The following is a 13,827-nucleotide window of genomic DNA, read 5'->3' as shown; positions in this document are numbered from 1 at the left end:
ATACTAGGTCTTTCTTCACTTTCATTAAAACTTCATTTCATAACTTAATTGAACAGAAATTCTAAAATCACATTTACAAATACATGAAAATATCTTCAAGGAACAAACTGACCTTACTGCCATTGTAATATTTTTCAAGTTCTCACATATCAAGTGTAACCAAAAACTACACAAATTAAGTGAAACACTACAGAACGGCAAGGCGAGCGGCCTATACAACATATAAAGCAGAATTCATTAATGCTTACCTCCCCATGTACTTGCTACCTGAGAAGCAGTTGACATAGGAAGTACAGGTGGGTGAAAAGTTGGCTGTTGCAAATCAAGCAGATCATTTGGTAGCTTTGATGTGCTAGGAAAATATTTTGAAAAGATGATTTACTTATTTATAGGTAAACGTTGCTATATCAGCTACTCCCTCTCCCCTGCCCAGTAAATAAAAACATTAAAAGTGAGAAAAACGCCCCAATAATGTAAACCTCAAAAGGGGGGACAGTTTCAGCAAGAAAACAGTTGCATATCCTTTATATATATATATATATATAACAGCATATTTTTATTTATAACAGTATACTTCTAAGGAGATTTGGAAAAAAAAACTCAAGTACCATATTTTAAGTTTAGATAGGATTCAAGTAATTATAGCCCTTCTGGAGAGGATCAGTGACTCCCCCCGGAAAATACTGATTTCCTTACTGAAATGAACCTAAACAACATGATTCTGAAATAAGAAACATCCTGGCAATTTTAATTTTTCTAAGGAAATTTTTTTCTTACTTTTAATCCTCAAAGAACTTCAATTACATTTGTAATACTAATACACTTAGCAAAATAAAATACCTGTTAACCTCACTTCTACTGCTTCAATATCCAAATATACCAACAATACAGGAAGAAATTATACATGCGTATATGATGTACACTTACAAAAGAGTCCCCCTATTACACAACTCCAGGGGAACCTACACAATATGTAAGACTTTTGTGTGATTAAGGAATAACAACTCAAAAAAAGATCCCAGAGTTTCTATGAATTGAAGCACTGTGTGTACTATAGCACAGATCATTTTTAACTTACTCAAAAACAAAACATCTTTTAGACGTAAAACATAGTTTTGATAGGTAAGTAAAAATACAAATGCATTTAGTGCCTTAAGGAAAAAAACATAATAGGCAATAAGCATTCTATAACAGGCTGTAAGATTTGCCCTCAATTACAATTAAATAGGTAAAAACCTTGAGTGTATTAAGTGAAATAAAACATGGCCAAATTAGTTCTTTATCTAATAGTTTAATTCTCAAACATTCAACATCCTTTCCATTTATCTCTCCTAAGACAGACTTCTTTCCAAGGTCCCCAAGTGGGGACACTTCAAGGGTTCAATGTTATTTATCAGGGATTCTAAAAAGGCAGCATACAAAAAAACAAACAAACAAAAATAAACAAGAAAAAAATAATTATTAAAGCTGGAAGAAAAATAACTAAATTCAACAAGCATCTTTTAAGACTTCAGGGAAAAGGCAGCAAGAGTAAAAATTACACTGAGCTATGATAGGACTCAGTATGTGGGAGGGAAGACATTTTAAGAATGAGTTAATAAAATAAACAACAACAACAAAATCAAAGACAACCCCCCCCCTCTCTGCAGAGCATTTACCATGTGCTAATTAAGCATTGTGCTAAATCCTATGCTAGCCACCTGGGAGTCTGCTAGAAATGAAAAATCTTGGGCCTCGCCCTATACCTACTGACTCAGAAACTCTGGGGGTGAGACTCAGAAATCTGTGGCTTCAGAAACTCTCCAGGTGATTCTGATGCATACTAAGATTGAGAACCACTGACCTGTACCATACCATGGATCTTATTTGGAAACAGGTTAAAAAAAAAAGAAAGAAAAAAGAAATAACACAGCCAGGATTCAAATCAGAATCTGACTTCCAACTTAAACTTTAAACCACTCTGAGGTAAAAAAGATAGGACAAATTTTTAAAAAGTCAATTATCCTAATTTTCCTGATAATATTAATTTCCATTGTTATTAAGCTTTAATTACGCAACAAGATTACTGAAGTTGGTCTGGTAGGCTTCAATGCCAAGGAAACCTGGCAACTAAACTCTTACTTTGTTCCAAATCACTGAGTTTAACACCTGGGAACAGACATGAAAGACATTTAATATCCAATGAAAGAATACTGTGAAACAGATTACATATCCACATCCATAAGTGAAACATCTGCCCAGAGATAACCCATTACATTCCAATTAGTAAAAATCTGTAATTCAGCCATCTTTCATTTCCTAAATATGCAAAATATAAACTCTTAATTATACTACTATCACCATCTATTATCACCTCCTTTGTATGAATTTATGACTACAAAACCATAAATTAAATCTGAGAAGTTCTGTAACATTTCTATGAGAAATCTGTCTTTAGAGCTAAGTATTCAAAGGTAATCTTTATCTCCTCCACCTACCTGTTAGAAGAACTAGGGGTAGAAAAGATGTCAATGGCTGGTGCAGTCATTATACCCCCTGCTGAGGTGGACACAGGAGAGGCTGCAGTTGTTAAAGAGGTATGAGGTTTCTTTGCAAGTTCTTTTAGGCGCTGTTCCTATTGAGAAAAGGAACTAGCATAAGGAATCCAGAAAACAGATTTGTTTTAAGGCCTCGGAAATAAAGTATTTTATAATTTTGTTCTGACAGCAGAAAGGTATTCCCTGTTTCATCAGCCATTCCATGTCAGGATGAAAAACTGAACTACTGAGTTTCACCCCATTTGGATAACTATACATGAAATACTGTTATTCTATTTAGAGGTCCCAATTACCTGATGAACACCTGCACTTGTTTTTCCGAATACAGAGAATGCAAACACCTACCTTTAAAGCTTTTAAGCGAGCCTGTTCTTCCTCTAATGCTGCCTGCTTTTCCCTTTCATCCACTTTGGTTAGAGACAGGCCAGTACTTGCCAGGGAAGAGACTGCGTTGGAAAGTGTTGTTGCCCTAAAGTAATTGGACAAAGGTAATTTGGCTTTTTGCAACCTAGTTATGAAATGGTCTGGCAACATGGCCATGGATAAGCACTACAATTATGAACTTACCTTATGGAGTAAAAATCAGTACTTCAGATGAAATACTCTACCCATAGGATTATTAGCAATTAGCTAATTTATACAAACATTCACTGCTTTTTAAATTGTTAGACTTTGGAAAGGGTTCACAATAACATCAAGGGACACTGCTTCTTCCAAGTCCCAAGGGAGGGAACCAATGCAATTAGGAAAGAGCTCATATGCTCCCAGGAAAAGCCTGATGGATAAAACGTATTTTCTCACAGGAAATTACTCTGCTAATTGATAGCCTAGGTTTTGGCAATACTACTACAGGAACACTAAAATATGAGTACCAGTGATAAATAATGTGTGTCTAGATGTTTCCCTTATAATAATACCCAAAGATGATGTTCTCAGAGGACCACAGGTTCCTTCAAAGGAAGATCTATTTTATTTCAGTCATCAGTCCACCTGCCAACCTAGAATTTCCTTTTCAAACATATCACACATGCACAATGCATCATCTCTAGCTGGCAGATTCACAGCAAGCCACTTCCCTTCCCTTATATATTCAAAACCTTATCCATACCATAAACCCCAACAACATTAAATTCCCAAGTGTCAATTCTAAGCAACATAAACACACGTAATAAAGAGTTCTAACCTGAAGAACTACTCCTCAGTGACCTTTTACTCATTTTCCTTTTATCACACACCAAACATCATTAATTTCTACTCTAAGCATAGAAGTGGCAAAACTATTCAAATTTTATGTAAAAGCAACTTATAAAGATACAACTTAGAAGACAAGGGAAAAATAATATAGTTGTGATAGAAATGCAAGAAACCCAGCAAATTTTATGATAAAAAAGTATGAGGTTAAATCAATATACCTGAACTACTTGGGTATATTTTTCATTGCTTTCTCAAATAAGTGAGCCATATAATTTGGCTTATGCTTCTAAAGACCTACCAGAAAATTCAAAGAACAAATTTGAATGAAAAAGTACTAAAATCCAGTAGTAACATTTTCCTTTAAAAATTACTTAAATTTTGTTGCCACAAAAAAAAAGATAGTTCTGAAACAATCAAAAAGTCTAAAGAGAAGGAAGGTTCTCATTATAAATATTTTACACAAGATTTTTTTCAAGCTATTAAGAGATAATCATCATTAAAAAACATGAGAATTACTCAAGTCACTACCCAACACAAAACTCATGTTACACAGTCAATATGAGATGACCTGTGCTTTTTTCAATTTGGTAGATTAATTGGTTTTAGTCTTGGAAATCAGCTCAAAGCCCAACAGACTGATTAAAATATGTCAATAATCAACTACATGAATTGGCATTAGAGAAAGATGATGAAATCTGATGTCAGACATCATAGGTTTGAGTCCCAGAATTACTACTGCATACATTTCACCGGCCTATAGTGGGGGTTAATCAAATTTGTAAAGAAGCATCTTATAATTACAAGATACCATACGAATCAATGCATTATCACCTTCTTTAAAAAAAAGTTTTATTTATTTATTTTTTAAATTTATTATTTTTTTCAAGTTTTATTTTAAGTGATCTCTACATCCCATGTGAGGTTTTGAACTCACAACCCCCAAGATTAAGAGTCACATGCTCTTCTGACTGAGCCAGCCAGGTGCCCCAATGCACTATCACCTTTGAGAGAAACACTGACACTATAAATACAACTGCAAACCATGTGATTAGTGTTCTTATCTTAAGAGATGCTCACATCTATTGAAGATCAGGAACTATTCCAAGAATATACATGTATTAAGCCATTTAATCCTTGGCAGCAACTGTATGAAGTAGATGCTATTAAGCCCATTTTATGAAAGATTACTCAAGATAAGGGGAAGCAAGCTGGATTTATCAACTCTCTCAGAAACATCACTCCTGTTCTTTGCCCTACAAAGAATAACATACCTGCTTGCAGCTGTAGAATCTTTGATTTTCTTTCCTTCCAAGGAAGCTAAATGTTGTTCCAAAGCATCAAGAAGACTGCTTGGGGCCTAAAATTGTACAAATATTAAGATTTTCATGATAATTAGGCCACCGGTCAAAAAAAATTAAGTATCATCTAACATATGAGAGTAACAAAAACACACAGGTATATTCCTCATGAACTAGTAACAGTGGAGTTTTAGCTACCAAAAATAAGCACAACCTAGCAAGGGGTATTAATAAACATAATCAAAAATATAAAAACTGAGACTATATAAACATGAAACATTAAGAGGTTCCTGTAAGTAATTAATTCTTTTAATATTTAACTTACTTGAATTTTAAATTAAGAACATACTTATAAAAGCTAGACATATTGTTGGGCACATTCCTTGTAATTAATAAATACTTGCTGAGTAATTGAAAGTGTGCAAACATTATTTCTGAATAGTTATTGATAAATGAAACTAGAGACCAACATCAAGAAAATGCAAACTAAAATCACAATGAGATATAATTTTTACCTGCTAGAATGACTAAAGGTTTTTTTAAAATTTTATTTATTTATTTGAGAGAGACAGAGAGAGCATGAGCAGCAGGGGGGGCAAAGGGAGGAGAAGTAGACCCCCTGCTGAGCAGGGAGCCCAACGCGGGACTCGATCCCAGGACCCCAGGATCATGACCCAAACTGAAGGCAGACGCCCAAATGACTGAGCCATCCAGGCATCCCTAGAATGGCTAAAGTTAAAGATTAGCAACATCAAACACTGGTGAAGATATGGGACAAATGGAACTCTTATACAATGTTCGTCAAAATTCATCCACCTTGAAAAAGGATCTGAATTTTTTTTTATGAAATTAAAAATACACCTAGCTTAACTACCTAATTCCATTCCTAATTATCTACCCAAGAGACATAAAAACCTATCTCCACAAGAAAAGACTTGTCCAAGAATGTTTTAAGTAGCTTTATTTACAATAGTAAAAAACTATAAATAATCCCAAAATTCATCATTTGGAAAATCGATAAACAATATTGTGAAGTCACACAATGAAATACTATTCAGCAATGAAGAGGAATGAATTAATAGTACACTCAATACATGGACAGAGCTCAAAACACTACGATGAGCAAAAGCAGCCAGATACAAGAAAAATACTTGCATTGATTCCATTTACATTACACTTAAGATCTGATAAAATTGTGCTATTAGAAATCAAAACAGTGATTTATGGAGAGGACTAGGGAGTGACCAGAGAGGACCTGAGAACTGGGGTGATGGAACTGATCTATATATTAAACGGTGTGCTGATAACACAAATGTTTACAGTTAAATCATATTTAGCTCAATTTTGTTTTAAAAAACAAAGACTGGCCTTTAAAGGCTATATATCAAATCTTAATATGAAGAGCTAATTACTTTCAAAAGGAAACCTTTTCAGTGAGCTGAAAAGGAATTATTCATTTCTTTCAGTGAAGCAAATGCATCAGTGGCATTTACTTGCCCCAAATATTCTTTAGGATTTGAGATAAAGAATTACTGGATTACAGGAATCTAAATCTCTCTACCAATTATGACTTGAACAATTTCCTTCATTTTGCATTTTCTCTCTATATACAAGACCTTACTTTAGTACAAGAAACAGTAGAAAAACAATTAAAGCCAAAAATATTAGATTGTAACATTAACTTCTATGTTGAACTGAGAACACATGTGCACCACATGAGTTATAATCTCAACAAAATGTCTAAGTCTCCCAAGAGCTCTTGTCAGAGATGATGATGAGAATGTTGCTGACAGTGATTAACATTTAAAAAGCTGTTATAGCACAACAGGCACCATGCTAGCTACCTTGTATGTAATTCCTGAGTCTATGAGGAAGACACTAGTATTATATCCATTTTACAAATGAACAACCTGAGACAGTGAAATAGAAATATCCTGCCTAAGATCACATATCTGATATATAGCAGGAGCCAACATATGGTCTAAGGTATATCTGACCTGAAAGTCTAGATATTTAGCTACTATGCTACAGAATCCTAAATTAAAACTGGGCTTTGAACTAAAGGAATGGTATAGTAGTGGCTAGCTCCACAAACATAAGAGATAAGAGATCATAATGTTAAAACAACAGCCAGCCATGTATCATGTTAAAATCTGTCAAGAAAAAAATCACACTGATCTCCTCGACAGTAGGAGCTGCATATTATTCATCTTTGTACCCTTCACACCTAGCAATACAGTGAAAGATAGCAGACAGTGAATTGATATTATAGCAATATACTTACCTGTGAAAGGTCTGGTATATCACCTCTGTCAATTCCAACTTGCTGTAAGAAGCAGAAGCATTGTATTTAATAAACAAAATTATAATAAAGTATTAAAAATAAAATTTACAAAATGAAATTTATGGCTAGTACTATGAACAATATTCTAGACAGACATCTTTAAAACCAGATAAATATTTAATCTCCAGAGGTATCATTCAATATTTCCAAGGGCTTAGATGTTTTTAATGGCTCTGAAAGTTATAAAAGAAGAAGTAGAGCTGGAAATTCAATTAAGACTATTAAGTGACCATCCCCAAGTCTTCTGAGCACCTATTTAAGCTACGCTGTCATAATCAGTAAGCCCAAAGACAGTCTTTTGAAAGAATATTTTATTACTCACATCATATGGAGCAGATGGTCTATTTTATGCCAGACCAGAAGAACTGGAGGTAAATGAAGGCTTAAAATTTAAGTTAATAACTACAACTATCAAATGCAAAGAATATAAGAGGCTAAAGGGGAAAGTCAACAAATTAAAATATTTAAAATATTTAAAGAATTTATTGGAAACATAGTATAAACTACTTTCCTGTTGCTTTAGTGTATGACTGACCCAAAAGAAATGGAAAAAAACATTGATTTCTCCTTGAGAGATACTTTAAACCAATATAAACCTCAGTAGACTTCATAAAATAGCTAACATACAGTTATTTTCTTCAAAGGTCTCATTGTCCTGTTCTATCCTATTCCATCTGCTATAGAATGAAATACCACTATGGTAACGGAGCTAGAATCACCAACTTGGTAGTTCCAGATTAACTACTTTGATATAACTGATCAATTACAGACTAGTCATCTTCCAAAATTATCCTAGCAAGACGTCTCTACTGGTGATGGGTAGAGGTTAGAGAAAGGGAAAACAAACACTCTTTGAGAGTTACCTCTGTGCAAGTAAGATAATGCCTATATGAGAATGCCAGAAAATTATTTTTTTAAAGCAGGGTTTTATTTAGCTTTTTATTATTTTTATTATGATTATGATTATTATTATGATTTCTGACAAAAGATAAATTCTTTTTATTATTTTTATTATGATTTCTGGCAAAAGATAAATTCTTCAATAAGATGTTCTGAACAGTTTAAACATCTTGAAAGTAAAATATTTTTGTCTAAACCAATTAAATCCTTCAAGTATTTTATTTGCCAGAATGAATGAACTATGCTTTTCCAAACACCATTTAGCTACCTGTTAAAATCCTTTGTATACATCAATACAGAAAAAAAAAATCACTTAGAGCAAAAGTTCTCAAAATAGGACATCTGTTGGATTCTGAACTGAAGGTTATAGATTACTTTCTTTTCATTAGAAAATATAAATATTAATATAAAATTCCTATAAAATATGTATTAGATTAATTATCCTTAAAAGACCACTATTGACATTCATTTGCATTCCAGTATGTGCTTTCTCAAGGTAGGGGAGAATCAAAATAATAGCAAATGTCTTCAGGACACAAACTAGAAGTCAGATACTGTTCTAAGCAATTTTACAACAACCCAGTGAGGTAAGTACTATTGCAAACTCCTTTTACAAAGGAGGAAACCACGGGATGCCAAGATTAAGCACCTGTACCAAGAGGTTATAGCTGAAATCAGGGTTCAAACTCAGGACATAAGCACCCAAGTTTTTTTTGTGTGTTTTTTTTTTTTTTTAAGATTTTATTTATTTATTCGACAGGATAGAGACAGCCAGCGAGAGAGGGAACACAAGCAGGGGGAGTGGGAGAGGAAGAAGCAGGCTCATAGCAGAGGAGCCTGATGTGGGGCTCGATCCCACAACGCCGGGATCACGCCCTGAGCCGAAGGCAGACGCTCAACCGCTGTGCCACCCAGGCGCCCCAGCACCCAAGTTTTTAATACCCCACTGCAGAATTAAAAACACACTAGGGAACATACATGTTTTCTGGGTATCTTGGGGAGAAAATGTGGAGAGGTTATCAGTGGATGGCTAATAAGAACAATTTCTGTAGATTGATACAGATATGTTATTATGAATCATCTTAAAGTTCATCATTCTAATGAGCTCACTAAAAAAATTAAAATGCTGGCTTAGACTAACGTTTTAAAATATTCTGTGCTTCCTTGTAGGAAAAAAATCTCTTTTGAGGAAAATTTTCTAATTAAATTATATTCACCATTATTATATTAGACTGAGTAATGAAAAAAAAAGTAGGAAGAACAATTTAAGTAAAGTAGTACAATACTTTCCTAGAAATGCAGAAAATTATTTTTTAAACAGATTTATAAAATTATCCTATAACCTACATTCATGGTTTTCGTAATCAATGATAATACAAAACACTATGAACTACGACACTAGCTGCAAGTCTCACCAGAGGTAAAAGACTTGCACTCACACTGAATATTCTCAACCACATAACAGGATATATATGCTAAAATACATCACTAATGCCAAACATAAAAATCTCTGCCACCATTATGTGCCACCTACTTGATTTTATAGAGAAATAATAATTTACAAATAGATGACCTTTCAATAATCAATACTGAATTAAATATACAGGATATATCTTATTCAATATCACATCATATTCATACCACAACAAAGAATTCAATACAGCATATAGATATGACTGAATATATGCTTCATTATATTTAAGATGTTTCTTTCATTTGGATAATGCCTTATTTCTTTAAAATCTACACTTAACAAAAAAAGCAAGTTAAGAGACACAGTCAGCTTAAGATAGTTTACCTCTGCAACTTTGAGAAACTCTGAGATTCTTGTCATCCTAGTCAGGAACTTCTTATAGATGTCGAGACCTTCTTTGCACTGGTTCTTTTTCATATCAAAATATTTTTCTGCCAAAAGTAAATGTAAAAATGCTTTTATTCACATCAAAACAGAACACTGAAAAAGGAAAAGGATTAAGTAATAGCTCCAAAGAGATCATATAGGTGTCTCAGAGAACATACTCAGCCTATAGGAAAAATATCAGTGTTAAATTAGCTTAGACATTTAAAGCAAATTAAACAAGAGATGCTATTTTATTAAAACAGAAAAATCATTTGACTTCTCCCATATTACTAGTTTGTTCTATAGTATTTCTTCCCTCACAATTCCCTGAAAATAATCTGCATTTTTTGTTACCATATGTTATACTTTTCTCCATTTAAAACAGCACTAACTTCTACTCCCAAATATTCTTACTAATAACATATTAACAAAGATGGCAACTTTACCATGTCCAATGTCACTTGGAAAGCTCATTTAAACTTATAATATGAACACCAATAAAGAGCTTCATTTATGCCAATCATAGGGTGTTTAGACTGACTCCCAAAACTATGCAGAAAACCTTCTATCTTTTACTTGTGAAGAAATAAGCCCAATTTTCCATATCTCCATAAATTAAAGCATTCCTAAATAAGTTTGCGAATAAGCCTATAAAAAGCAAACTTAAATAAATGTTTTAAATGGGGAGGGGAGAACAAGTACAATGGAGTGAATGCATTTGATATCTGACACTTGATACTTAGGTACTCTCTGCAGACTGTTAACTTGTCTACTCCATCCAAGTCCCACAGAAAAAAATGATCATTTCCAGGCAAAATTAACTGCATTCTATATACACTGAATACACACATTCTTAAAATGCCTCAAAAATAAACGCATTCTAAAAAATGTTTAATGCATTTAAAATAATTATCACTTTTAAAATTAGGCTTAGAATATCTATTTTATAATTAAAATTCTTTATGGAGTAAATTGTGAGGCAGAATGATTCTTCTGGGAGAGAAAAAACTCCAACTTAATTATAAGGGGATTTTTGTATTTCTAAAAATAATAAAACTGACAGGAAAAAACCACAGATATATCTAAAAAACAAAGTTCATCTAGGGGTACCTGGGTGGTTCAGTCAGTTGAGCAGCTGGCTCTTGGTTTTGGCCTAGGTCATGATCTCAGGGTCCTGGGATGGATCCACCATAGGGCTCCCTACTCAGTGGGAAGTCTGCTTGGGGATTGTTTGTCTCTCTCCCTCTTCCTCTGCCCACCCCCTCCCCATCGTTTGCATGTGCATGTGTGTGGGTGTGTGCACGCACGGACTCTAGCTCTCTCTCTAAAATAAGTAAATCTTAAAAAAAAAAAAAAAAAGATCAAAAAAACAAAATTCATCCAGCCGAACATTCTAGTTGTAAAAATAAGTACTCAATCACTTAACATACATAATCAGGCATAAAAATCTTTTCTCCAAATAAATTGTTATCATCAATGAATATCCCAATGAGTGGTTAGGCTGCTCTAAATAACAACTCAGACAATATTTATCAATTGGACACAAGATAAAAAAATAAAATGTTATTAACGACAGCGTGGTTCAGTCGGTTAAGCATCTGCCTTCAGCTCAGGTTACGATCCCAGGGTCCTGGGATTGAGCCCTGCACTGGGCTCCCCTTTTTAGCGGGGAGTCTGCTTCTCCCTCTCCCTCTGTTCCTACCCCTGGCTATGCTTTCTCTCTCTCTCTCTCTCTCTCTCTCAAATACATAAGATCTTAAAAAATAACAACAACAAACTATAGCAATATTTACCCAACAGGTTAATAATTCCTTCATTGTATGCTGCAAACAGTCTAATGGCATCTTTGAAGAGGAGCATGAAGGCAGCATTTATTACCCCATTTGTAAGTTCATTACTATTAACCTGGGGAAAAATTAGAAAATAAGATGAGCTAATCTTACATATTAAATGACAAAAACTTCCTTCAAATTAAAACACAGTAAATTCAAATATTTAGATGTATTAGAGAAAAAGACATTTATTTCTTGCAATCAGAGTTACATCCAAATAGTGCAAAAATCTGTCAAAGAGTTCAGATACATGCACAAGCAAACAAAAATTCTGTAACTTTCAATTTAATTCAGAAATAAGTCACAAAGAATAAAAAAACCCTTTAACTTCTGAAATTTTTAGCAATCACCAAGGCACAAAGCTAAGCTAGGTAGAAGAAACATTTTTTTTTAAATACACCTTTTTCCAGTAATACAAACAAACTTACCTTCAAAATGGCTATGATAATATTTCTATTTCATATGATTACTGGGAAAATTAAATGATATACTGATTGTAAACAGCACAGTACCTCACAAAGAATATTATTATTACTGAAATTATGATGCAACAAAACAACCAGCACCTATTTGTCTACCAAGAGTACTAGAAATACCTTTAGTTTTATCTCAAGAAATGAATCAAAAGGATGAACCAATTAACTTGTTTTTAGATATAGAAAAACATAAGCACAAAGCTGAACAGTAAACAACAAACTGGTAAATACTTGCAAAATATCTAACAAGGTTTCCATTGCAGAGAATCCTAATAATAAAGCAAATGAGAGACGATTCACATAACATGTTGAAAAGACCAACCTTGGGAGGTAAATTAAAATAATCAAATTAGACTAGAACTATCCTTTCTTCAGCACCAGACTAGGAAGTACCAAAATAATCAAAACCAAGCTATTACTCAGTGCAAAAAGAATGAAGAAAGGCAGCTGTTGAAAAATGACTGGGCTTAATCCTTTTGTAAGTTAGCAATATTTATTAAAAATTTAAATGTTTATGTCCTTTGATTCACCAAATTCTTTTTCTAGGCATTAACCTTATAGAAAGAGCTTTATAAATGTGTAGATAACACACACTAACACACAAATAATATTTAGTATGTCCCCCTCTGTTTTTTTTCCCATTTTCTGAATTAAAAAAAAAAAACAAACAGAAAAACGCTAAATTTCTGCCAACAGGAAGATCAGGTAAATTGTTACATGCAATGAAGGACAATACAGACACTGAAAAGAACACACAGTGTTATAAAAATATTCATAATACAGGTGAAAAAAGTCTCGTGGTTGAACCCTCTCTCTAACGAAAACCAAAATAAAGCTCCGTAGTTAACCAATCCCCTATGTCTTCCACACTAGAGATCAGAAAACGTTTTTTGTAAAGGACCTGAATGTGAGTATTTTAGATTTTGAAAGCCATATGGTCTCTGTCACAACACTCAACTCTGTTATGACATCAAAAAAGCATCCATAGACAATATGCAAACCAATGAGCCTGGTTGTATTATAAAACTACTACTACAGAAACCAAATCGAAATTTCATATAATTTTCACCTGTCAAAAATATTCCTTCTTTTAAAATTATTTTCAACCATTTAAAAATATAAAAATCATTCTTAGCTCACAAGCCATATAAAAACAGGCAGTAAGCCATAGTTCAATAACCTCTTCTAGTCTATGAAGCATCTATAGAATTCATTCATTGAATGTTTACTGAACATGCACTCTATGTGCCACACACTCCTGACAATGGAGATACAGCAGAGAAAAAGCGGACTTGCTCCCTGCCCTCAAGAAGTTTAATAGCACAAGTTAAAGGAAAAATCTATTTGAGTATGAATTTTCAGTTTCATTCACTAACTTGCACTTATAAGCTCTAAAATAAAATGTC

At 33.4% G+C, this 13,827-nt stretch overlaps 1 protein-coding gene across 24 annotated transcripts in view; it reads right to left on the bottom strand.

The window, feature by feature from the left end:
- PICALM (phosphatidylinositol binding clathrin assembly protein) overlaps positions 1-13,827 on the bottom strand; it is a 98,387-nt gene that overhangs the window by 37,720 nt on the left and 46,840 nt on the right. For all 24 annotated transcript variants that reach the window (XM_057316769.1, XM_057316771.1, XM_057316770.1 and 21 more), the window contains exons 6-12: positions 11,907-12,018; positions 10,072-10,178; positions 7,314-7,355; positions 5,003-5,088; positions 2,883-3,006; positions 2,478-2,614; positions 249-352 (exon numbers count right to left, since the gene is read on the bottom strand). In XM_057316769.1, coding sequence (XP_057172752.1) covers positions 249-352; positions 2,478-2,614; positions 2,883-3,006; positions 5,003-5,088; positions 7,314-7,355; positions 10,072-10,178; positions 11,907-12,018 — 712 coding nt within the window. The remainder of the gene's footprint in view (positions 1-248; positions 353-2,477; positions 2,615-2,882; positions 3,007-5,002; positions 5,089-7,313; positions 7,356-10,071; positions 10,179-11,906; positions 12,019-13,827) is intronic.

Source organism: Ursus arctos, unplaced genomic scaffold (genome assembly GCF_023065955.2).
Source record: "Ursus arctos isolate Adak ecotype North America unplaced genomic scaffold, UrsArc2.0 scaffold_22, whole genome shotgun sequence".
In the NCBI taxonomy this organism is placed as follows: domain Eukaryota; kingdom Metazoa; phylum Chordata; class Mammalia; order Carnivora; family Ursidae; genus Ursus; species Ursus arctos.
This window is presented reverse-complemented; position numbering and strand designations above follow the sequence as displayed.